The following is a 23,890-nucleotide window of genomic DNA, read 5'->3' as shown; positions in this document are numbered from 1 at the left end:
TGTGAATAATATTAAAAAAAAGATTTAGGGATGAATGTTGGAACTGCCTGATATAGGCCACATTTTTTTCAGACATCGACAGATGAGGAAATTTTTAAATGTTACTTATTTACTTTTCCAATACCACATCAGACTGAAGTTACCGATAAAATTTTATGTTTAAATCCTTTTCAGAAGAGTTTAATAGCAACAATTTATGATTTGATCCTGAAAATACATCCAGTGATTTCTGACAAAATTAAGAATGAATGGGAAAGAGAACTTCAGACACCTTCACATATAGAGACAAAGGAGAAAATTAGTTAATACTTCTTCAATGTGTGCTTGATACTCTTTAATACAGTTTAAGGTGGTCCACAGGGCCCATGTGTCCAAGGACAAGCTAGCTCGTTTTACTCCCATATAAACCCTATCTGTGACAGATGTAATTCTGAGGTGGCTTCCATGGCACATATGTTTTGGTCCTGTCCCTCCCTGAAAAAAATATTGGGAAGGTATTTTTGAAATTATTTCAGCAGTTTTGCTCATTGACCCACAACCTCATCCAATGACAGAATTTTTGGATGACCAGTTTTGGAATCTGGCCACTTATCTGCCTCAGCTTGTCATGTGACTGTATTTGTTACTTTAGTAGCCAGTAGATCCATTCTATCAAATGGAAAGACCCTAAACCACCTACTATGGTTCAATGGTTTTCCCAAACTATTGCATGTTTACATTTAGAAAATATTAGAAGTGGTACTATTGACACATCAGTTAAATTTGATGAAACATGGAGGCCATTTATTCAACATTTTCATATGATGTAAGTTGATCGTTTCTGAATCCTTTACAACATATTTGTTTTGTGAGGGCAGAGGGGCGGAATTAACCACAAGATAATTGTTTAACCACTGAAACATGGTCACCCAGCTTTTGTTTTTTTTTTGTTTTGTTTCTTAGTTATTTTTGTAATAAAATTTGATTATTTTTCATGTTTGACCTTTCAGAGATTGGGAGGCTCTGTTTACATATGTTGCTCAATGTCTGTGCTTGTATACGTTAACCATTGTTAATGCAATCCCGATCTCCTTGTATCACTCTTATGTTTATTAATCTGAAACTTAATAAAAAGATTGAAAAAGAAAAATAAATAATGGTTAGTGTGAGCAGTCCCTTTGATTGTTCTGCATTTTCATTGCTTGTGGAAAGAGGGCAGTTGTCTGGTTCTTGTTTGAAATCCAGATTATATTTGAAGAACAAGTTAGCTTCTCTTTTCTTCTGCCTCTGTAAAGTCTTGTCCGGTTTATTTATTTAGTGATTTTGACATTCCTTAGTGCCAGGATGGAAACATTCATGATGTCTGTGTGGTAATTACACCACTAGGTCACCAGGGGTCATCCCGGTGACCTTGTATATAAAGCAATCCAGAGATACAGTCTAGCCTTCCAGGTTTGTCTTGCAGAGAGACAAGACCTCTTAGTGAACATATTCGTTTATTAAAGCTGTCTTATACTCACACTGCTGTTGTGGTTATTGTCAGTACAATTTAATAAACTAATATGATAGGTACTAGGATGGAAGCTGTTTCTGCTCCAATGCGCATTCCCGACTACCTGCAGACTCTTCCTGAGGAATGGAATCCGGGGACGACTAGCACGCACGTGCTTCCGCGGGCAGAGACAGCGAGGAACCGCTGAACTGGAATCATGGTGGGGAATGCAGGGAAGACCACAGAAGTACGATAGGCAGGTAACAAATGGCCAAGAGCCCTGCCTGCCCGTGGGTTCGCCAGTACAGGCGCCACCGACCCTAAACCCTGGTCCGATCAGAAAGAGGCCACTACAAGTGAGGGTGGAAGGATCTCCACAAGTCGTGCTCCCGATCACCACATATGTGCAGAATTCCCAACCACTCCAGAGCCAGGGAAAACAGACACCGCTACCGTCACTCCCCCAGCAGCAGCTTCCCCAGTACCACTGAGACTTGACGCTACCGCTGGGATCTCCCCTAAGCACTTTCCAAATGCCCCAAAGCCAGAGACTCAGCCAACAGCCCCAAGCACCCAGGTTACTCCTCCAGCAGACACAAGCCCCATAGAGGCTCTACCAGCAGCTCCCAGTACCCCAGGGTCCACCCTTGCTACACCTAAGGGACCAGACACTATGGCTTAGCCATGTGCTACGACCAGACAGGCTGGAGCTCGACCCCAGAAATCCCAGAGCTGGCACGCACTTCGGCCGCTGGCAGAGATGCTTTCTGAATTACATGGAGGGTGCTGAGGCATCGAGTAAAGAGCTATTAATGCTGCTGTTAGCCCAGCTGGGAGACCACCCTTACTCCCTTATACAGGATGCCAGGTCCTATCAAGAGGCAATGAGTATTTTAGAGGCATTACAGTAAGGGGCATAGTGAACTCCACTCCCGGTACAGGCTCATGACCAGGTCACAAGTAGGGGAGTCTGCCAGAGACTTTATACTCTCTCTGAAAGACCTGGCGAGAGGCGGCAACTTTAAAGCAGTATTAGCTCAGGAGTATGCGGAGGACCTTATAAGGGACAGAATTGTTGCAGGCATATGGTCCATTGAGACGAGACATCGATTGCTGGAGAAAGGAATGGTGGGGCTAGATGAAGCAGAGACTATTGCAGAAGCTTTAGAAAGCACCAGGAAAGAATTGGAGGAGTACTCACAGGACCCTGGGGCTTGGACAAACGTCACACTGCTGGACTCTCTAGCCCCACAAAAAGAAAAGTATGCTGCCTCACGGAATTCACAGCAGCAGCACACCTTGAGGGTCCCAAGTGCTTTTTCTGTGGACAAAGAAAGCACCCCAGAGCCCTCTGCCCTGTCAGAGAAAATGTCTGTTCCAATTGTGGAAAATGTGGGCATTATGCAAAAGTCTGGAGAAGGCCCAAAGCCACAGCCAGGGCCCATTCTCATGCTAATGAGAGGCGGGAAAACTCTTCTTTCTCCACAGACAAACAGAAGAAGAAGAATGCCATGTGCAGCCGGCCATCTTGGACAAGTGCTACAGAGCAGAAGACACAGTCTTCAGGAGATGAATATGACGCCGAGTACTATCAGATGGAAGGACACAAAGGAGACGCCAGAGTTGCTTCCCTACGCATGAATCAGGCGAGTCCACACAATTTATCTGACGCCACTGTGTGCATCAAAATTAATGATGTGAGGGTAAACTGCTTAGTTTTATTGACCAGAAGTTAGTCAACCGCCTTGCCCTCCCCACATGCCCGAATGAGCACCAGATCCTGTTAGCAGCCAGCAGCCTTGCAGCTGAGGTAAAACAGTTTTGCAGGGTTACTCTAGAAATCCAGGGCACAAAATACGAAGGGTTCAAATTACTAGTACTCCCTCACCTCTATGCCCCAGTACTATTGGGATTAGATTTTCAGTGCCAGTTAGAAAGCATTACAATAGTGCACAACGGGCCTCACCCCCAACTATGCCTTACGAAGAAACAACACTGCAGCCTGTCTGTATTGAACATGGAACCTCCTCTGCTGTTCACACACCTGATCCCAGAATGCACACCAATAGCCACAAAGAGCAGGAGGTACAGCCTGAGGGATAGAGCCTTCATTAGGACAGAGATCCGCAGGCTACTACAGGAGGGCATCATAGAGCAGAGCACCAGCCCCTGGAGAGCCCAGGTGATTGTAGTAAAGTCAGGAGAAAAACTACGCATGGTAGTGGATTACAACCAGACATCAACAAATTTACACAACTAGATGCCTACGCCCTGCCACGCATAGCAGACATGGTCAACAACATTGCGCAGTATAAGGTGTTCTCTACCATAGACCTGAAGGCAGCATACCACCAACTGCCCATTAGAAACATCGATCGCATTTACATGGCATTTGAGGCAGACGGCAGGCTGTATCAATTTCTGCAACTTCCCTTCGGTGTCACCAATGGAGTGTCCCTGTTTCAGAGAGAAATGGACCGAATAGTAGATGAGTTCCAAATGACATGGATAGGAAGGGGTTGGAGGGTTATGGGTGGAGAATAGATGGGAGGATCTAGCGGAGATGTTTGAGTGAACCGGTGTGGACTTGAAGGGCCGATATGGCCTGTTTCCATGCCATAAACTATTATTATATGGAAAGCGGTATTCCCCTACTTAGACAACGTGACAATCTGTGGCCACACTCAGGAGGATCATGACACGAATTTAAAACGCTTCTTCCAGGCAGCCGAGGAAAGGAACCTAACATACAACAGGGACAAATACGTCTTTAGCACCAGGAAGTTGCCAATCCTGGGCTACATAGTGCAGAACGGGGAAATCAGCCCAGACCCAGCCCGTATGTGCCCTCTCCTAGATCTCCCAGTGCCACACACGCTGAAAGCACTAAAAAGGTGTTTGGGGCTATTCGCTGACTATGCCCAATGGGTCCCCAACTACACCAACAGGGCCCACCCACTTATAAAAGCCCCAGTTTTCCCACTGTGCCCAGCAGCCACCAGAGCATTCAGGGACATTAGGGACCATATCGCTAAAGCTACCATGCGGTCCATAGATGAGTCGATCCCGTTTAAAGTAGAAAAGGATGCATCCGATGTGGCTCTGGCAGCCACCCTAAACCAAGATGGATGACTGGTGGCCTTTTTCTCGTGAACCCTACAGGGGTCAGAAGTAAGACACTCATCAGTAGAGAAAGAGGCCCTAGCCATTGTGAAAGCAGTAAGGCACTGGCGACATTATTTGGCGTGCAAACACTTCACCTTCGTCACGGACCAACGGTCTGTGGCTTTTATGTTCAATAACCAGAACAGGGGGAGAATGAAGAACTACAAAATCCTGCGCTGGCGGATAGAATTATCTACATTTAACTACAACATTCTATACCGCCCCGGGAGACTCAACGAGCCCCTGGACGGGCTGTCCAGAGGCACATGTGCCATCTTTAACCACACAACCCAGTTGCAGAACTTGCACAATGAGCTGGGCCACCCGGAGGTCGCTAGACTGTTTCACTTCATTAAAATCCAAAACCTCCCATTTTCGGTAGAGGAAGTGAGGTCAGTGAACAAGGGCTGCCCCATCTGTGCGGAATGCACAAACCGCAATTTTACTGGCCAGACAAAGCCACCCTGATAAAAGCTACCAAACCTTTTGAGTGCCTCAGCCTCGATTTTAAAGGCCCACTCCCATCCAGTAATAGAAATGTTTATTTCCTAAACGTAATAGATGAATATCCCCGTTTCCCCTTCGCAATCCCGTGTTCTGATGTATCAGCAGCCACTGTTATAAAATGCCTCTAACCCATCTTCAGCATATTTGGATACCCGAACTACATACACACAGACAGGGGTGCTGCATTTATGAGCGCAGAAGTACAGCAGTACCTACAAGAGAGAGGGATTGCTACCAGCCGCACTACAAGTTACAATCCCAGGGGGAATGGACAAGTCGAAAGGGAAAATGCCAATATCTGGAAAACGGTCCTCTTGACTTTAAATGCCAGTTATTAGATGGCAAGAAGTGTTGCCAGAAGCCCTACACTCTATACGTTCTTTGTTGTGTACTGTCACTAACATGACCGTATCTTTTATTTCACAAGGAAAGCCAGGATGGGCCCAGTGCTGCCTAAATGGATGATGACACCGGGACCTGTTCTCCTCCGGAAGCACTGCAGACCCCACAAAGCAGACCCGCTGGTGAATCAAGTGGAGTTGAAGCCTGCGAACCCTCAGTACGCCTTCGTCATGTTCCCAGATGGAAGAGAAGACTCAGTGGCCACCAGGGATCTCGCGCCGGCCGGATGTGTGAACAACGTGGAGGAAACACAGATGTCTATGGATCAACAAGGAGTACAGCAGCAGTCACTAGAACAGTCGACCATCGAGTCACCCCAGAGGACTATACCACCCACCCCGGAAATCAGGACCCTGGGTACGCCCGCCCCACAAAATATCACCAGCCTAGACTTGATGGCAGGACCTAATCCCATACAAGAGGATCCCCAGCCCACACGGCCACATAACCAACCAGTACTTCCCACTCCCACACCCCCACCAAGAAAGGCCGAAAGGCAGACTGCAGTTCCCACCCCTATACCACAACCGAGGAGGTCCAGAGGGCAACGGAAGCCATGAAAAATTTTGGACTTATGAACTTGCAAACAAGGGGAGGAGGACGGGGGGGGGGAGCAATTTTTTAAGGGGGGGTGAATGTGGTGATATGTAATTACATCACTAAGTCATCAGGGGTCATCCCGGTGACCTTGCATCTAAAGCAATCCAGAGATACAGTCTATCCTTCCAGGTTTGTCTTGCAGAGAGACAAGACCTCTTAGTGTACATATTAGTTTATTAAAGCTGTCTTATACTCGTACTGCTGTTGAGGTTATTGTCAGTACAGTCTGTATCTGTGCCATGGATTGCTTCCACTACAACTGCAGCACATGGTGAATACAGAGAGCTTTGATTTGGTCCTACCTTGCCCTGGTCCATCAAAGAATGGCAGGGTAGGAACAAATCAGAGCTCAATTTACACTGGCCAGTTCATATGCTGCATAAGACAGACATTGTGATTTGCTGTGTCCTTCCAATGTGCCTCAGCCCTCACCTTGGTGCCTATTGTACTAATTTCTTGCACCAACCACCCTGGTCATCTTTATCAGCCTCACATATATCCCTGCTTTCTCTCCTCAAAGTGAATCAGTTATTGAATCATGAAAGTTCTTGCAGACATCTCATGCTGGTCTTAAACCAGAAAGTCTGCAGATTCTGAGATTGATGCCATGCACAGATGTGCTGGAGGTCACACAGCATCCAGAGGAAGGAAAGGGCAACTGCCATTTCAGACCTGGGTAAGGTGGAAGCAAAAATAGGCAGGTACCGAAATAAAAAGGTGGGGGAGGGAGAGGAAGGGGCAGAGGAGGAGCACAAGAACTAACTGGTAAGTGGTCATAGGTGGATAGAGGTGGGTGGGGGGGGGGGGGTGGGTAGAAGAGAGAAAATCTCAGAAGTAGGAGAGAAAAGGGAATGGAGTAGGAGCTGGAAAAAAGGAGAGGGAGAGATTGGGAAAGAGAGAGAGATTTGGGCAAGAGGTATACTGGAAATTGGATTTCAACGTTAGTGCCTCTTATCTGTTAGCCTGTGCTCCTCCACCTGCCCTTTCCTCCCTCCTCTTCTCTCCTCATCCCCCTCCCACCACCTTTTTATTCAGTCAACTGCCTATTTTCTGCTCATGCCTTGATAAAGGGCCCAGGCCCGAAACGTTGGTTACTCTTCATTTCCTACGAACGCTGCGGGACCCGCTGAGTTTCTCCAGCATTTGTGCATTTTTTCACTTGACCACGGTGTCAATAGAACCCGGTGTTTCACCTTTTCCAGCATGTTTGTGTATTGCCCTCATCCTTGTTTGATGACTCCTAATTGTTAGATTTTTGCTCCAGACTCCAAATTCTGCAATTCCTGATGTCTTCGAATTTCATGACTTGTTCATGCCAATAAATCCTGATTCTCTCTCATCGCCACCTGATTTCCACCTGCACTTATTTGCCACAAGAGAGAGATATGGAGGCACCCAGGAGCATGAGGCCCGTATGAATGCACTTATCTCTCCTCTGTTCACCCAATGTTATTTAAGCACTCATATATTATTACCCCAACTAAGTAGAAACTGTGGCCAGTCTAGTTAAACACATAGACAGGTACCTTAAACCAGCAGCCATCAAAAATACCATGTCATCACCACAAGGCAAGTGACTTTGTAGTTATTAAGGAACCATATATCATATTCTAGCAGTGCAAGGGAAATAATGATCACAGTTGGATGTAAGAATCATTTGCAACTTTTGATATTACTCATTTATGCTGCCTCTTAAGCTGCTTTCACACATCAGCTATTGTAAAGAACGAGCTGAGAATTCCTTTTCATCTTTTGCCAAGAGCCTATTGAGAATCATCTCAATTCACCCGATTCACTAGTAAATACATCAGAGGAAAAGTGGAACATAATTTGTTTGAAAATGGCACTGATAATTGAGCACATACTCACTGGCATTGAGAGCTTCTTGTCCCAAGAGTTTTGTACCTGGCAATATTTTTTTAAAATTTAGTCATACAGCACAGTAACAGGACCTTTCAGCCCATTAGCCCGTGCTGTCCAATTATCTTCAATTGACCTACACCCCCAGTACATTCTTTAAATAGTAAGAGGAAACCAGAACATCCAGAGGAAACCCATGTAGACATGGGGAGAACATAGAAACTCCTCACAAAGAGCATTGGATTCGAACTGCAGTCGCTGGTAACTGCAATGCCAACTGTGAATGAATATTTTGATTAGACTGATGCTGATTCATGGAGGAAAGGTGTGAACATTGAATTGTAGAATTTGTCACTGCAACTGAGATGACCTTTGTTCACTCAGAGTTACCCTTAAATCCAGGCCATTCCTGACACCAAGAGAAATCTGGATTAGTGCATCTCCTTCCACCAGGACAGGGATAACTGTGTGGCGAGGTGTACAGCTGTTGAGGTGGTCAGATCTATGAGTCAATCATTTACATACATTGAGTTCCTCAGGATATTGAACTACACTGAGGTCTGGCTTCATTAACCTGCGTGTCAAGATGTACCATTGAAAATGGTCTGTCAGGGTCCATCACTGCCTTGGATGGGAACTGCTCTGCCCAAAACTGCAGAGAGTTATGGACGCAGGTCAGACCATCATGCATACCTCATACCTTCCATCTATACTTCCCACTATTTAGGAGAAGCAGACAACATTTTAAAAGACTCATCCCATGCTTGCTACACTGTCTTCAACCCCCCCCCACTTCTGTCAGGAAGATTGATGAGTGTGAAATCATGCACCATCAGATTCAAGGCCAGTTCCTTTCCTGCCGTTATCAGATTCCTGATAAACCTCACATGAGTAAAACTATGTTGCCTTCAGTCTGCGAACTGATCGCTCGCTGTAACTCTGCACTTCTTTTCTGTGTTTTACTTGCTGTGGTATGTATGAGATATCTGGCTGGACCACACACAAAACAAACTTTCTCACTGCATCTTGTGTATGCGACAATAAACTTCATTTGCTTGACTTGCTTCATTCTGTGCTGGAGCGTGGCCAAAATTGGAGAAAACAAAATATCCACAAACCTTCCCTCTAACAAATGGAACAGAATCCTGGCTCCAAATACCCCTCCTCACCTTTGCATGAATCCAGAGTTAGGTCACAGTCTCCCACCCTCTGAGGACCTCTTCTGCAGTGCAGACAAATTCAGTCCTGCTAATGAACCAGTGTGGCCTGCTTCTCCTCCCCACTCGTGACATGCACTCTACAATAACCCACTGCAACAATTGCACCCTGAACAACAACCACCCTCCCAACAACACCCCATAAACAACCCCTCTCCCAATGACACTTCTCCCAACCCCCAAAAACATCCCCTCTTGCCGCCACTCCTCTCCCAACCTTCAAAAACATCCCTTTCCTAACAACCTCACCTGGAAAATTGCATCCCCAACTACAGCCCCTCTCCCAACAACACCTGCAATAAACCCATGCCCAACAATCCTTTTTGATAATCCCACAACAAGCACATCCCAGCAACCATTCCACTAACTACCCATCTCCCAAACACCAATAACCATTACACTTCAACAACAACCCACCCTCAGCCACTCCTCTACCCCAAACAATAACTCAATTTCCAACAAGAACCCTACATAACTGCCTAACTCTGAACAACACTGCTCCCAACAACCCCATGCACGACAGTGCAATAATCCTTCTGTGATGCATTGAATGACAATTTGGATTTTATAACTGTTTTTAGAGATGGATTTAAACACACAACCTTTCTTTCTCTCTCTCTCAGGCAGTTGCTATGGTCTTGCAGAGGGTTGAACAACTGTGGTAGAGTTGGTTGCTTCACCATGAAGAGCACTGTACTCTCTGAACCCCCTTTACCCTCGAATACGGTCAGCTAGATATCTCCCTTCCGGTTCCCGCGAGTCCTGGGGCACAGTGCTGGTTTAACTTCACCACAGCCACAAATCAGTCACCCAACTTGAGTCTGGGCCAAGGTTCTCATGGTAAACTACACCTTAACTCCAGAATCTTCAAAACTCCTCACACCCCCTGCTTGTGGCATACCAATCAGCAGTCAGGTAAAGGAATCAGTGAAAGACTGCTTCGTCATTACTTATGTGAGCATAACTAAATGAGGCAAGGATGGATTCCATTTTTAATCTGTCCTCTGCAAGCTGAAGAGCTAAATAATAGCGCCACAATTTTGCTTAAACATTCTTCCTTAACCATAACCTTTTGTACATTTCAACCTCTTTTCAATACACTGTACTGCATTAAAAGTGTGATTTTTACTCTTTATTTGTGAGAATTCTTCAATGTGATCAGCTGATATCACATATGCTGGGAGCCAGCAATCTCTTTGACAGGCGGCTGATGGCTGTCAATGCTGGAAGAGCATTGAACATAGAACAGTGCAATCTACGAACAAGCCCCTTGGCCCATGAAGTCTGTATTATCTATGATGCCATTTTAAACTCATACCTACATGTGGCCTCTATCACTCTATCCCTCCTGGTCCGTCTAAATGCTTCGTAGAAGTCACTAACACAGTTAGTTTCTCCAGCATTTTGTGTTTTTACTTCAACCATGGTGTTTCTGGATTTTCGTGATTTACTTCACTAACACAGTTCCTTGACTCCTTTCCCCGGTAGCTTAATTCCCAACATGTGCAAAAAAAAACCTGCCCAGCACATCTCCTTCAAACTTTCCCTTCACACCTTAAAGCCAAGCCCTCTGATAGCTGATGTTTTCCCTGGGAAAAAGACAATTGACCCTATCTAGGCCTCTAATAATTTGATATACTTGTATCAGATCACTCCTCAGTCTCTGATGCTGCAGAGAAATGAACCCAGGCTTGTCTAACCTCTCCTTCGAGCAAGTGCTCTCTGACGAAGGGCTCAAGCCCAAAATGTTGAGTGCCTTTCACTTGCTCTGTATGCTGCAAAGTTTCTCCAGCACTGTTGTGTACAACTAAGTGAACCCTCTTCTGTACCCTCTGTTAAGGGTAAAACCCATGGTTTTGATTTGTAGTTAATTTTGTGCCTATCCCTTTTCAGAAGGAGTATTGTTTGTGGTGTTACCATAGTGACGATGACAGCACATGTCGCAATATCCAAGTGGACCAAGAGCTTGCATCTCGTTCTTCAAAGAATTATGAAGGGGACATAAGCTCGAGATAACTTTTCTTTGAATTCATCTTAATTTGTCTATTTTTTCTTATATCTGTTTAAAGTTGAATATCGTTATATCATTAAACATCATGCTTAGTTTATTCATCATTATGAAAATCTTAATACGAAGTTATGCAAAATATTTATCCATTTTATCAATGAATTAAAGCTGCTTAAAGCTGCATCTAAGGCGTTTGGATTAATGGATTAATAAGATATTAATTCAGGATATCATTCCCATGTTGAACATGTCTGTCTGACTGCAGATACCTGTAACCTTGGAGAGACAAGACAGAGCTCTGGTTTGCAGAATCTGGCAGGAAGTCCAGAAGAATGTTTTGAAAAGTTATAAAAACACCTGATAAGATAGCTTGTGTGCATATTCACAGATCCAAGACAAGTAGAGAAATCCTCTCAAAGGGACCAAGCAAGATATAAATTTGTTTATAGCTCCTAGGAACCCAGGATAAGCCAGGAGAAGCCAGACTGCAGTGTGAAGAACCCAAGATGGATAAGAAGTCTCGTCGGGCTAAAGGCCTCGAGCAAACAGCTCCTCTCAAAAAGCTGTTTGGTCGTGAGTTGAGTCAGTCAGGCGGACCAACAATGCTTGGCAGGAGATTGGAGCCAGCCACCAAAGAAGAAGTGGCTTCAAGCAAGAAGAAGACTCCAATAAGGCACTGCAGGCCTCATTAGCTGACTTAAAGGTTAGTGAATCTGAAACAGATAAAGTACGTTTCAAAGCCCCACCAAGCGAAATGCTGAAGATACAGCCTCAATCAACGGTATTTGAAAGGTCAGATGTGAATCCTGATGATAGTATTTCCAAGATTATGAGCACAGGAAGATCTTCAAAGTCTTCAAAGGCATCCAGAGCAAGTACAACTTCACGTACTTCAAGCACATCAACTAATCTTGCTAAGGTGCAACCACTTGGCTACTATCTGTATACGTGAGTGGTTGGAGAAAAGACGTGCTTTGGAAGATATGGAAGCTGAAATGAAGAATCAGCAATTGAAGTTACAAATGGCTATTGATTATTGAAGAGAGAAAAGACGAGAGCTTGAGGAACAACGTGCTTTGAATATGGCCAAAGTAAAAGCATAACTCAGGCTTCTGCAAGATCTATCACTCAAAGTGAAATACCCGAAGGGCTAGCACCTAACCTTCCAGCAGATCAATGGGTACCGCAGCCACAAGAAACGAGTCGACTCGAGCAAGGAGTCACGGTTGGCGCTGCTAGTGCTCGAATGTCAATGATCAACCCTGTGGAAAGGGTTCTATCTCTTCAGAGCGCACAATATACGAATCTTCCCGAAAAGAGAGTATTTTAACCATGCGAGTTGATCATACTCAACCATTGATGTCTCTTCGTGTGGCTGAAGAACCAATGACAAGTCAAGAATCTCCACTAATGCCATCACTTACATACCAAGGATCCCCATCAATGCCATCACTTACAACTCAAGGTCTTACACCTATGGCACCAGTTCAAGTTCCATATGCTCCATTCACAACAAGACAATCAGCCACAAGCCATGGTGGGCAAGACAATATAATATAATTTCATAGCAAAACGTAATGAAATTTCTGCTTTTCGTGCAGCAACAAGGTTCATACGGTTTACCTAAGAAGAAAATTCCAGTTTTTAATGGAGATCCAGTACAATATCTAATGTTCATGAAATTCTTTGAACATCACATTGAAAGCAATACTAAAAACACTAAAGGTTGTGTTACCTGGAATAGAAAACTGGAGGGCAGGTGAAGGAGTTAGTCAAAAGTTGCCAATATGTGAATCCAGACCAAGGTTTTAAAAGGGCAAAAGAATTATTGGGTCATCATTATGGGGATGAACATTAAATCACAAGGGTCACATGGACAAGATTCTTTCTTGGTCATCAATAAAATCAGATGACATAAAGGCATATGCACTCTTTATGAGAGGATGTTATAATGCAATGGGAAGTAGTGTACATTTGCAAGAGCTGAATTTGCTTGCTAATTTGTCGATTATTGTCAATAAAGTACCTTATAAGCTGAGGGACTTTACAGAGAACCAAGGTTGCTGAACTTGAGATTCTTCCTGAAAGGGACCCCACTTTTGAGGATGTTGTACAATTTTTGGGATGGCATGTGCATGTTAACACTGTACCAGTATTTGGAAATATTAAGGATACTTCAATAGTTCCTAAATATGTAAAGGAATTTAATTCATCATCTCAACATAAACCAAAGGGAGGCATCTTTGCTTCTGCTGTGTCAGATACAAGCAGAAGAAAGAACAAGGAAACAAAGGAAAAAGAAGATCAGACTATTCAGGAAATTAACCTTTTTAAAGAAGAATGGAATATGTTTCGGTTGCTTGTGTAAAGGACACATCAGTAAAACTTGCAATAAGTGACTCAGGTGTGATAATATGCAATTTAAAGCATCCCAAGTTACTGCATACTCAATGAAGTAAAGTTGAGAAGGAAGTCAATCGGAATCCAAGACTAAAGACACAGTTAAAGAGAATGCCTCAGCTTCAGTTCAGACAAACAGTATTTCTGGGGCCGGTGACAAAGCTCTCTCAATAGTTCCTATGCATGTTAAAGCTAAAAAAGGAAGCTTCATATTGAAGACCTACTCATTTCTTGATCCAAGAAGTACCACATTATTTTGTACTGTTGAATTAATGAATAAACTTAATCTTCAATGGAAAAAGGTCACAGATCTTGTTGAAGACAATGCATGATGAAAGGAACATTGAAACTAATGTAGTTTCAGGTTTACAGATTGCTGAATTTGAATAGCAATGAATTTTGCGATCTTCCAAGTGTATATACTCAGAAAAGACAGCCTGTGAATAAGGAGAATATTCTCTATCAGGATGATATCAAACAATGGGATCATCTAAAAGAAGTTTGCTTACCCAAGATTGATGAAAGAAATCGAGATGTTAACTGGATTAGATGTACAAAAAGCTCTTGAACCTCTTGAAGTAATAAGGAGTCATAACGGACCTTATGCCATTAAAATGTTGCTTAATGAACCATTAGGAAAAATGAATAATGATCAGGAGTCATCAAATGTAAATGTCAACCGAATTTCAGTTGTCAAACTTAATGATCTATGGGAACAACAATTTAAAATTGATTTCCATGAATGTCTCAAAGATATTCAAGAACCTTTGAAGGCGGATAAGCAGTTTCTGGATTTAGTTTCAAATTCTGTGAAACATGGTGATGGTCATTACTGTATAGCATTACCTTTGAAGAAAAGGGAAATTTGTCTGCCAGATAATAAAATAATTGCAGACAGTGTATGCTGAATTTGAAAAGAAAATTCAAGAGAAATTCTTCCTTTCATTTGGAATATAGCAATGTCAAGCTGGACATGTTAACCAAAGGTTATGTAGAAAAGGTATCTGAAGATAGCTTGGAACATAAAATGGTAGAAAATTGTATTTACCTCAACATGGAGTTATACATCCACAAAAGTAGAAACTACATATAGTATTTGATTGTGGAGCATCATTTCAAGGAGCTTCATTGAATTCTCAACTTTTACAAGGTACAGACTTAACCAGTACTTTAATAGGTGTTCTGATAAGATTTGTAAAAAGCCTATTGTAATTGCTGCAGATATTGAAACGATGTTTCATCAAGTGAAAGTACCATCAGAAGATCGTGATTTTCTACGATTGTTATGGTGGCCTAATGGCGATTACAGTAAAGATATGATTGAATACAGAATGACAATTCATCTATTTGGAGCAACTTCACCACTGAGTTGTGCAAATTTTGGTCTCAGGAAATGTACTGAAGATGATGAAGAGGAGTTTAGGTCTCAACCTATCACCATCATCAGAAATAATTTCTATGTGGATGATTGTCTTACTTCAGTGGTTTCAGAAAAAGAAGCAATAAATCTTTATTGTGAGTTAAAAGAGATCTGTAATAAAGGAGGTTTCTTCCTTATGAAATGGATTAGCAACAGTCGAGATGTGTTGGCTGTTATTCCTGAGGCAGAAAGAGCAAAGGAGATAAAACATCTTGTCTTGGATTGTGACTTTCTACCTGTCAAAAGAATTCTAGGAGGGCAATGGTGTGTTCAATCTGATGTTTTCAAATTCAAAATTGTTTTGAAAGAACGACCTTTGACAAGAAGAGGTACTCTTTCGATCATAAGCTCAATATATGATGCTTTGGGAATAATGGGACCAATAGTATTAATAGCCAAGAAAATTCTGCAAGAACTGTGCAGAAGAAAATTTGGATGGGATGAAACTATACCAAATTCCATCGTACAAGATTGGATGAATTGGATTGAGAGTCTTAAAATGTTAAAAGTATTGAAGTCAACAAATGTTTTAAACCTACAGATTTTGGTATTGCCACATTTGCTCAGTTACACCATTTTGCTAATGCAAGCGAAGGTGGTTTTGGTCCTGTCAGCTATTTAGTACTGCGAAATAACCAAGAACCATTAAGGATTTATAATGAGAAAATCCAGAGTGGCTTCATTAAAGCCAGTCACCATACCTCGAATGCAATTGACTGCTGCAACTATGGCGAGCAAATAGGCACCATGTTAAGAAGAGAATTACAGATGGAGTTAGCAGATTCTTTGTTTTGAACTGATAGTACATCCGTGCTTAAATAAAAATAACAAAATCGTGAGGTTTCGTACCTTTGTGACCAATAGAATTAATGAGATCAAGAAGGTTTTGAATGCTAAACCTGGACAACAACAAATAGCGGATTTGCCACAAGACAGAATTTCACCTGATGAACCCCCATTTACATACATGGGAGTTGATTATTTTGGCCCTTTACAAGTAAAATGAGGGCGAAGTGATGAAAAATAATACGGAGCTATTTTTACTTGTTTAACTACGAGAGCAATTTATATTGAAGTAGTGTCATTACTTGATACAGATTCTTTTATCAATGTTCTTCAACGTTTTATCACCAGACGTGGTCAAGTAAAGGAATTACGTTCTGATAATGTATCTAACATTACAGGAACTCAACTAGAGTTACAAAAAGCAATTCAAAAATGGAATCAACATCAAACTCATGATGCATTACTTCAGAAAGAAATTAGAAACAAATTAGTTGGATATTTAACCCACCCACAGGATCACATCATAGAGGTGATTCCATTTTGAATAGTCAAATACTTAATTATGACAATCTTCACACAGTATTGTGCGAAATTGAAGCTATTTTAAATAGTCGGCCAATAGCAAAAACTTCTATCGATTCAAGTGACATTGAGGCACTTACACCGAATCATCTCTTACTTCTCAAATCTAAACCTTTAATACCACCGGGTCAATTTCAGAAAGAAGATATTTATGCAAGATACAAATGGAGAAAAGTGCAGTTTATTGCGGATTTATTTTGGAAATGATGGATTAAAGTACATCTTTCATTTTTACAAGAAAGACAAAAGTAGTTTAAAGCTAAATACAATTTTATATGCGGAGGCATTGTAATTAACATGGACGATTCTGCCCCAAGAAATTCTTGGTTGCTGGGGAAAATCGTGGATACAGTTCCAGACAAGAAAGGTTTAGTTCAGCAAGTGCGGATTAAAACCAAGACTGGGTACTTAAATCAACCTATTAGTAAAATCTGTCTTTTACAAGAAGCTGAAAGTTTTGATTTCTAATCTTATACTTATTTTCCTTTGTATCTGTAATAGTAATTATTATATTTTAGTCATTAATATCTATTATAATAATTAGGGGCCAGAATGTAAAGGTTAAAACCTGTGTTTTTGATTTGTAGTTAATTTTGGGCCTATCACTTTAAGAAGGAGTATTGTTTGTAATGTTACCATAGGACTATGACGTAATGTCATAATATCCGAGCGGATCAAGAGCTTGCATCTCATTCTTCGAAGAATTATGAAGGGGATGTAAGCTTGAGATACTTTTCTTTGAATTCATCTTATTTTGTCTATTTCCTCTTATATCTGTTTAAAATTGACTATCAGGCTTAGTTTATTCATCAATTATGAAAATCTCAATCCGAAGTTATGCAAAATGTTTATCTGTTTTATCAATGAATTAAAGCTACTTAAAGCTGCATCAACAAAGTTTGATTTATTGGATTAATAAGATAGTAATTCAGAATATTGTTGCTCATGATTCTTTGAAGATGACACATGTTGAAATTGGGAAATACTAGAACTTGGAAAGTGTCGTCTGTACCCCTCTCCAATAGTCTGTCTGCAGCTCTCTTGTGTGATGCAACAACAGACCCTTGCAGCAGTCTTGCCCAAGGAGGTGGCAATTCCTGTCAATTTGCTGCTGAACTTAAAACAAAGGTGGGAACTTCAGCCTTACACTGCTTCCCATTCTTTGCTTATTCCTTCATGAAGGGCTCAGGCTCGAAATGTCGGTATTATATCTTTACTTCCTATGGATGCTGCAAGACCAGCTGAATTCCTCCAGCATTTCTGTGTGTTTTTACTTTTTTCCCCCCTTTTTTCCCAAACAATCGAGTTCCTGAGGACAATGAGCTCATAGGTAATGGTCAAGTATGGGTGTGTCATGGAGTACAATGCCTATGATTCCATGCACCAGCTCCGTCATGGTTAAGGAACAGTGTTACAGGCAGAGAGGGGTGGTGGGGGGGGGGGGTGGTGGAGTGAGGAGGAGGGTCAATATTTTCGGTGTAGGCGTATTCCCAAAACAACCTCCCAGCTGTTCTTATCTAAATCTATTCTTGTGACTTTTGATTCCTGGTGTAATGGTCGAGGTAAATTGATGGGAGATTGCTGAGGATTTCTAAGTTGTTCTTTGACTACCATTGCTTAAATGCTTTTCTGGGGGTGTTTATTGAATGGTTTACTGTCACATGCACCAAGGTACAGTGAAAAGCTTTGTTTTGTGTGTTATCCAGGCCAGTCAACTCCCACTTAAGTATAGCAGGTAGTGCAATACTAAATCAAAAGTGCAGGGTATATCCTCTGCAGACTGAGAACAGGCCTTGATTCTGGAAGTTATCAGGAGTCCTGATCTGGCTACAGAGTGGAAGAGAGCTTGGAACTGGTGGTTGGAAGGTCTGTAGTGATAGTGCTTTAATCTTAAGCGATACCAATCCAATGAATGCTACACACCTCTCTCTATCAGGAGAGATGCACAATGAGGTGGCTCAATCTCGATTAACTGATCGTTATGTAATCTACAAACTACAGAGAGTTGTGAACTCAGCCAGTGTCATCTCAGGCATCAGTCTCCAGTCTATCGAGGACATCTAAGAGGCAATGTTCTAAAAAAGCACCCCCTATCTTCAATAACCCTCACCTCTCAGGCCATGCCCACTTCACACCGCTACCATCAGGAAGCAGTGAAGACAAACACTCAGTGGCACAAGGACAGTTTCTTCACCTATGCCATCAGATTTCTGAATGGACAATGAACCACAGACAATGCCTCATTTTCTCTTATTTCTGGACTGTAAATTTCTGTAATTATTATAACAATGTTTGCTGTTGCAAAACAATAAATTTTGTGACATGTTCATGAAAATAAATTGATTCTGATCTCTCCCAAAATCTAAAGGATCCAAAATGTAGCACAAATTTCATCACAAAAACTGATATCTTTGTGTAATGGTCAAATTTTGTGGACCAATTTTTAGGATAAAATTTAGGGGGTCGTCTATTACATCCGTACTACTTTTGACCGTGGTAAGTACCTGCATCATTTGAGGCCTTGGGAACTTGGATGGGCGGGCTGGTGGCAGGGACCCGGAGGTAACTCCATGTTTGGGGCGTCAGGTGATTGGATTGGTGAGCGGCTGAGGGGAGGGAGCACAGCCAGTGCGCCAGGAGATCGGATGGGTGGGTGGCTGACCCAAAATGAGAGTCCTCAGTCAGAGTGACAGGAGATCGGGTGGGCATGTGGCTGGGGCTGAGGTTAGAGTCCTCAGTCAGGCCAACAGGAGATCAGATGGGTGGGCAGATGGCTGGAGTGAGAGTCATCAGTCAGGGCATCGAAAGATCAGATGGGCGAGCAGCAGAGGCGAGGGTCCATGGTCAGGGTATCGGGAGCTCCAGTGGGTGGGACCAAAAATTTTACATGTGATACATTCTAAATACCAAATTTTGGGGTCAAAAATAGGGGGTTGACTTTTACACAGTATCAACTATTACACAGGTATATATTACTAAAATAAACATATTACTATGGACCTTAAATCAGCTCATCAAACCACGCTAACCCCTTCCCCCCTCCCTATTAACAAGGAAAGTTCACTGAGAAGTGTACACAGATAGAAAAGAACACTGCTTATTAACAAAGTTAATCATTCTTTGTAACTTTGGTTATTAAGCACAGAAAAATTCCAACAAGTTAATATGACTCCCCATTAACTCTAGCTGAAATGTTAGCGTAGATGTGTAAAGATATCTTTGCAAGGGATTTGTTTTTTTTGAGTAAATGAGTTCTCTGTTTACAATGAAACTTACATCTTCATATGAGAGTCAGTTGGTCAGACTGTCATTGGACTCTGGACGGACTCAGTAGGAGTCACCAGCTTTTTTCTCAATCACTGATCAAATATTGAACATGTATCTGCCTGATTTGGACTATTTCCTGAAACATTTAGAATTGTTCCAATTGCATGGGGAAAGATGTGGCTGTAGGAAAGAACTGGAGAAGTGAGGGATTTTGACTGCAAATCAGACTGGAGCATGGGTTGTTTTAACTGGATCAAGGAATCGAAATATTTGATACAGGCTTGCGAGAATGAGGAGGGTTTAGATACAGCAAATAGAGGGAAGCTGTTTCCATCAGAAGGTGGTTCAAGGAATGGAGGGCAGATTTAATAATGAAGGTAAAAGAGATTTAGGAAACTGTCTTATTCAGAGAAGGGGGTGGAGTGAATCAATGCAATTAGAAGGAAGTGTGTCATTGAACGAGCAATGGAGAAAGAGTGGAGCATGGAACTGATGGAACTTAAATAGGGCTCAAATAATTATTGAGAACCCTTTCCATCCAGCATAAAGATTCTTTGACCCACTACTATCAGGAAGAAAATACAGGAATATTAAAATCAGGATTGCCAAGCTGGGAAATAGCTTCTTCCCACAGGCTGTGAAATTGATGAACGGTATCCTGTAACCGAGTAAATTATCCCAAAAATTTCACATACATTTTAAAAAATATATCTTGATGTATATATGTGCTGTGTGTAATGTGTCCAGATCTGGAGAAACAGTGTTTCACCTAGTTATATATGTACATTCAGATGATAATAAATTTGAAAGGATCCATGCGAGTGCCAATTGGAAAATTACCTCCTCTGTTCCATGATAATTCTATGATACCAAAGATAATGAACACCTGATCATCACCAAGACCACCATTGTTTAAAATTACAATGTCCCCTCTTGCCATTTACTCCTCTCTGGTATAACAGGGGGCAATACTCCCCCTTGCCATTTATGCCTCTCGGATATAACGGGGGCAGTCCTCCCCATGCCATTCATGCCTCTCTGGTATAAAAGGGGGCAGTTCTCCCCCTTGCCATTTACCCCTTTCAGGTATAACGGGGCAGTCCTCCCCCTTGCCATTTACCCCTTTTGGGTATAACAGGGGGCAGTCCTCCCCCTTGCCATTTACCCCTTTTGGGTATAACAGGGGGCAGTCCTCCCCCTTGCCATTTACCCCTCTCTGGTATAACAGGGGGCAGTCCACCCCCATGCTATGTATCTCTCTCAGGTATAACAGTGGGCAGTCTTTCCCATGCTATTTATCCCTCTCTGGTATAACAGTGGGGAGTCCTCCCCCTTTTTTTTGAATATTTTATTTATAATTTTCAACTCAAACTCCAACAATTGCCAATATCATTAATATCATTATCAAAAATATCAACATTATTTACATTGTATTTGCTAATTCAATACAATTTTCTTTTTTATCCCCTCTCCTCCCCCTTCCCCCCAACATTGAATATTTAACACAAAACTAATTAAACTTTTTCACAATGTCCAAAACACTCACAACAAAGGTGTGAAACTGATATTTGGGTGTTTATGGGTTTGTCACATTGGAGCAGCCAGCGCATAGGCTGCCTTCCTTTTTCCTGAACTTTTCTGGTTAGAATAGATGGACCCTCCCCTCCTCCACCAATGGAGGGGTGGATTAGGGCAGTGCTCCTCTTTGCAATATACCCCTCTCAGGTATAACATGGGGTCAGTCCTCCCTTTGCCATGTAGTCAGTCGGTCCCCATGTTATGTACCCCACTTTGGTATAACATTTCTATAGTGCCATCCACAACCTCACACCACTGAATGCTTTAAACTGAATGAGGCCATTTTAAAGTGTAGTCAAAGTGAGAAAGGTGACAACTAATTTGAACACCATGAGTTCCCATCAACATCAATGAGGTAATTACCAGACAAACTGCAAGTTAATCTTCATCAGCAGAGAAGGTGACATGTTGGCTGAGTGATGAGCATTGGACAGCACACTGGGAGAGGGCCCCAGTTGATTGTTCAGATTCAGACAAGAAACTCGTATGCTAAAAGTTTTACCTCTCCACTCCTTCCTCCCCACTCCAACACTAACCCCGTACCTTCTTCTCAAATTCTTCTCCCTGTTTCACCTCCCGGGGGTAGCCATCAATCAAGAAGCCCTTTGACACATCTGCTTTGGCAATCATTGCATCCTTCAGCATTTCCAGCACGGTTTCCTGTGGAAAGGAGCCAGGGGTGGGTGGTCAGTGCGAGGCATCCACATAGAAGGAAACACGTATGAGGCTTGATAGTGTGTTACCAATTATTCCATCGTGTAGGGCGTTGGCCAATGCACAGATATGATTGCGACTCAGCAGTAATCCAGTGATGCAATATAATGGTGTGCTGGAAATTCTGAAACACTGCTCCAGTGAAATCAATAGAGGGCAATAAACATTAGGGACTTTGCTCCCGAGGATGAACTTGAATCCCAAAGTTTGTCTTTCTGAATTTATACAACTGAGGCTTTGTGATCTTGGGGAGGTCTGTAGAAAGTGTGGATGTCGTTATAGCTGGCTTTGTGTCATTTGTGGGAGAAGGAGTCTGATATTATCTTCCTCAGTAGACAGAGCATCACCTTGACATTAGAGGTGAGCAGGGCACAATTTTGCAGAGAGGTTCAGTGAGGCAACACTATTAGTGCTGTTACAATGATATGGTTCTGAAGGAGGGCCTGTGGACAAAGAAACAATGATCAAAAACATACAGGAAAATGAAAATGTTCCTCCTGCAGTTAATGAGAACAGGTTTAATTGGAACTCTCAAAATAGAATTGTTTTTATACTTGGAGCAAAACAACTTGCAGGAAGATGGGGAGAAGGAGAAGTGGGCCAATTGCATAGATTCGTCAAAGTCCTGCCTGAGGGGTGGAGGCAAAATGCTCTCATTCTGTGCAGTGAGATTCAGAATCAGACCATAGACCAAAGGCACACGACTCATAATGGACCTTGGGAACAAGATGATTGGGCCTCTTTGAATCTCTGGACTATGGGTAGAAAATAGATAAAAGATTGTTGGTGAAAATGAAGGAAATTAACATCCCCAGCAATGACTCAAAGCATTCACACCTTGGTTCTTTGCTAGAAGACTGTTTCAACCACAAAGGAGTTCTATTCTTAGCGTTGGCACAGGACAAGACTTTTCACAAAGGGAGATGGCATGTTTTAGCAAGATGTCCTCAGTGTGGGTGAACTTACCAGAGGTACCAGCTCCCCCTTCTCCATAATGGCCTGGAGATTCTTCCCCCTTTCTGAGCCAGAGCTGACCTCAGCCCTCAGCAGGTCTCCAGTGGACAGGTGAGTGTAACCATACTTCTGCACAACCTTCTCACACTGAGTGCCTTTACCAGAGCCTGGCCCTCCTATTGACAGGATGAAACCGGACACCATATTACCAAGACAATAGTAGGATAGCTCCAGGTGAACCACAAACCGAAGCCTGTGTTATACTGACAGATATATTTGCAGATGATAACAGACATTCTTTGGTGCTCTACTGAATATTTATTTTCTATCTATCTTTTGTTTTATCTCTTTCCATTTAATATATATGATTGTCACTTTTTAAAAATAAAAATATGTTTGGCTGCAGCAATTAAATACATTTGTGTATGACAATAAACATTACATTATCATGACTGCTTACCCAGAACCCATTTGTCCATCCACAGATAGTTCATCTGTGATGTACACACACAGATATGAACACATTGTGGTAATCCCATGAAATCAGGACCAATACTGATTCTGATGGATACTGTTAACCATAATTATTATGGAGGCTCACGCATGATCATTGATCACCACAACACCATCCTGAATGGGAATAATGCTACTGTTTCCATGACCCACTGTGTTCAAATCCTGGAATTCCTGGCAACAGGGGAGGCCATTCTCCTGATGGGTGAAAGGAAGCATTCCCTGACATTCCCACAAGGAACAGGCAGTAATTACTGGTCTTCCCAGCAACACACAAATCCTGGGAATGGGAGATTGTACAGTTTGCATTTGAATTGGAGGGAGGACTAATATCCTTGCAGGAAGGTTTGCAAATGTTGTTCTACTGGGTTTAAACGAGATTTGCAAGGGGAGGGGAATCAGAAAGCCAGAGCAGAGAGAGGAATGGAGGAGGGAAAAGATTATGT

General features: G+C 42.4%; 1 protein-coding gene across 5 annotated transcripts in view; it reads right to left on the bottom strand.

Annotated features, from left to right (window-relative positions):
- LOC138736414 (adenylate kinase isoenzyme 1-like) overlaps positions 1-23,890 on the bottom strand; it is a 183,595-nt gene that overhangs the window by 4,153 nt on the left and 155,552 nt on the right. For 3 of the 5 annotated variants that reach the window (XM_069885923.1, XM_069885948.1, XM_069885939.1), the window contains 2 exons: positions 22,944-23,107; positions 21,807-21,923 (listed from right to left, as the gene is read on the bottom strand). In XM_069885923.1, the coding sequence (XP_069742024.1) occupies positions 21,807-21,923; positions 22,944-23,107 (281 nt within the window). Of the gene's footprint in view, positions 1-4,983; positions 5,804-21,806; positions 21,924-22,006; positions 22,421-22,943; positions 23,108-23,890 lie in introns of those variants that run through there. The other 2 variants (XM_069885930.1, XR_011340277.1) reach the window with 2 other exon arrangements.

Source organism: Narcine bancroftii, chromosome 1 (assembly GCF_036971445.1).
Source record: "Narcine bancroftii isolate sNarBan1 chromosome 1, sNarBan1.hap1, whole genome shotgun sequence".
Classification (NCBI taxonomy): Eukaryota; Metazoa; Chordata; class Chondrichthyes; order Torpediniformes; family Narcinidae; genus Narcine; species Narcine bancroftii.
Note: the sequence above shows the minus strand (reverse complement) of the source record. Positions and strands in the feature narration are given on the sequence as shown.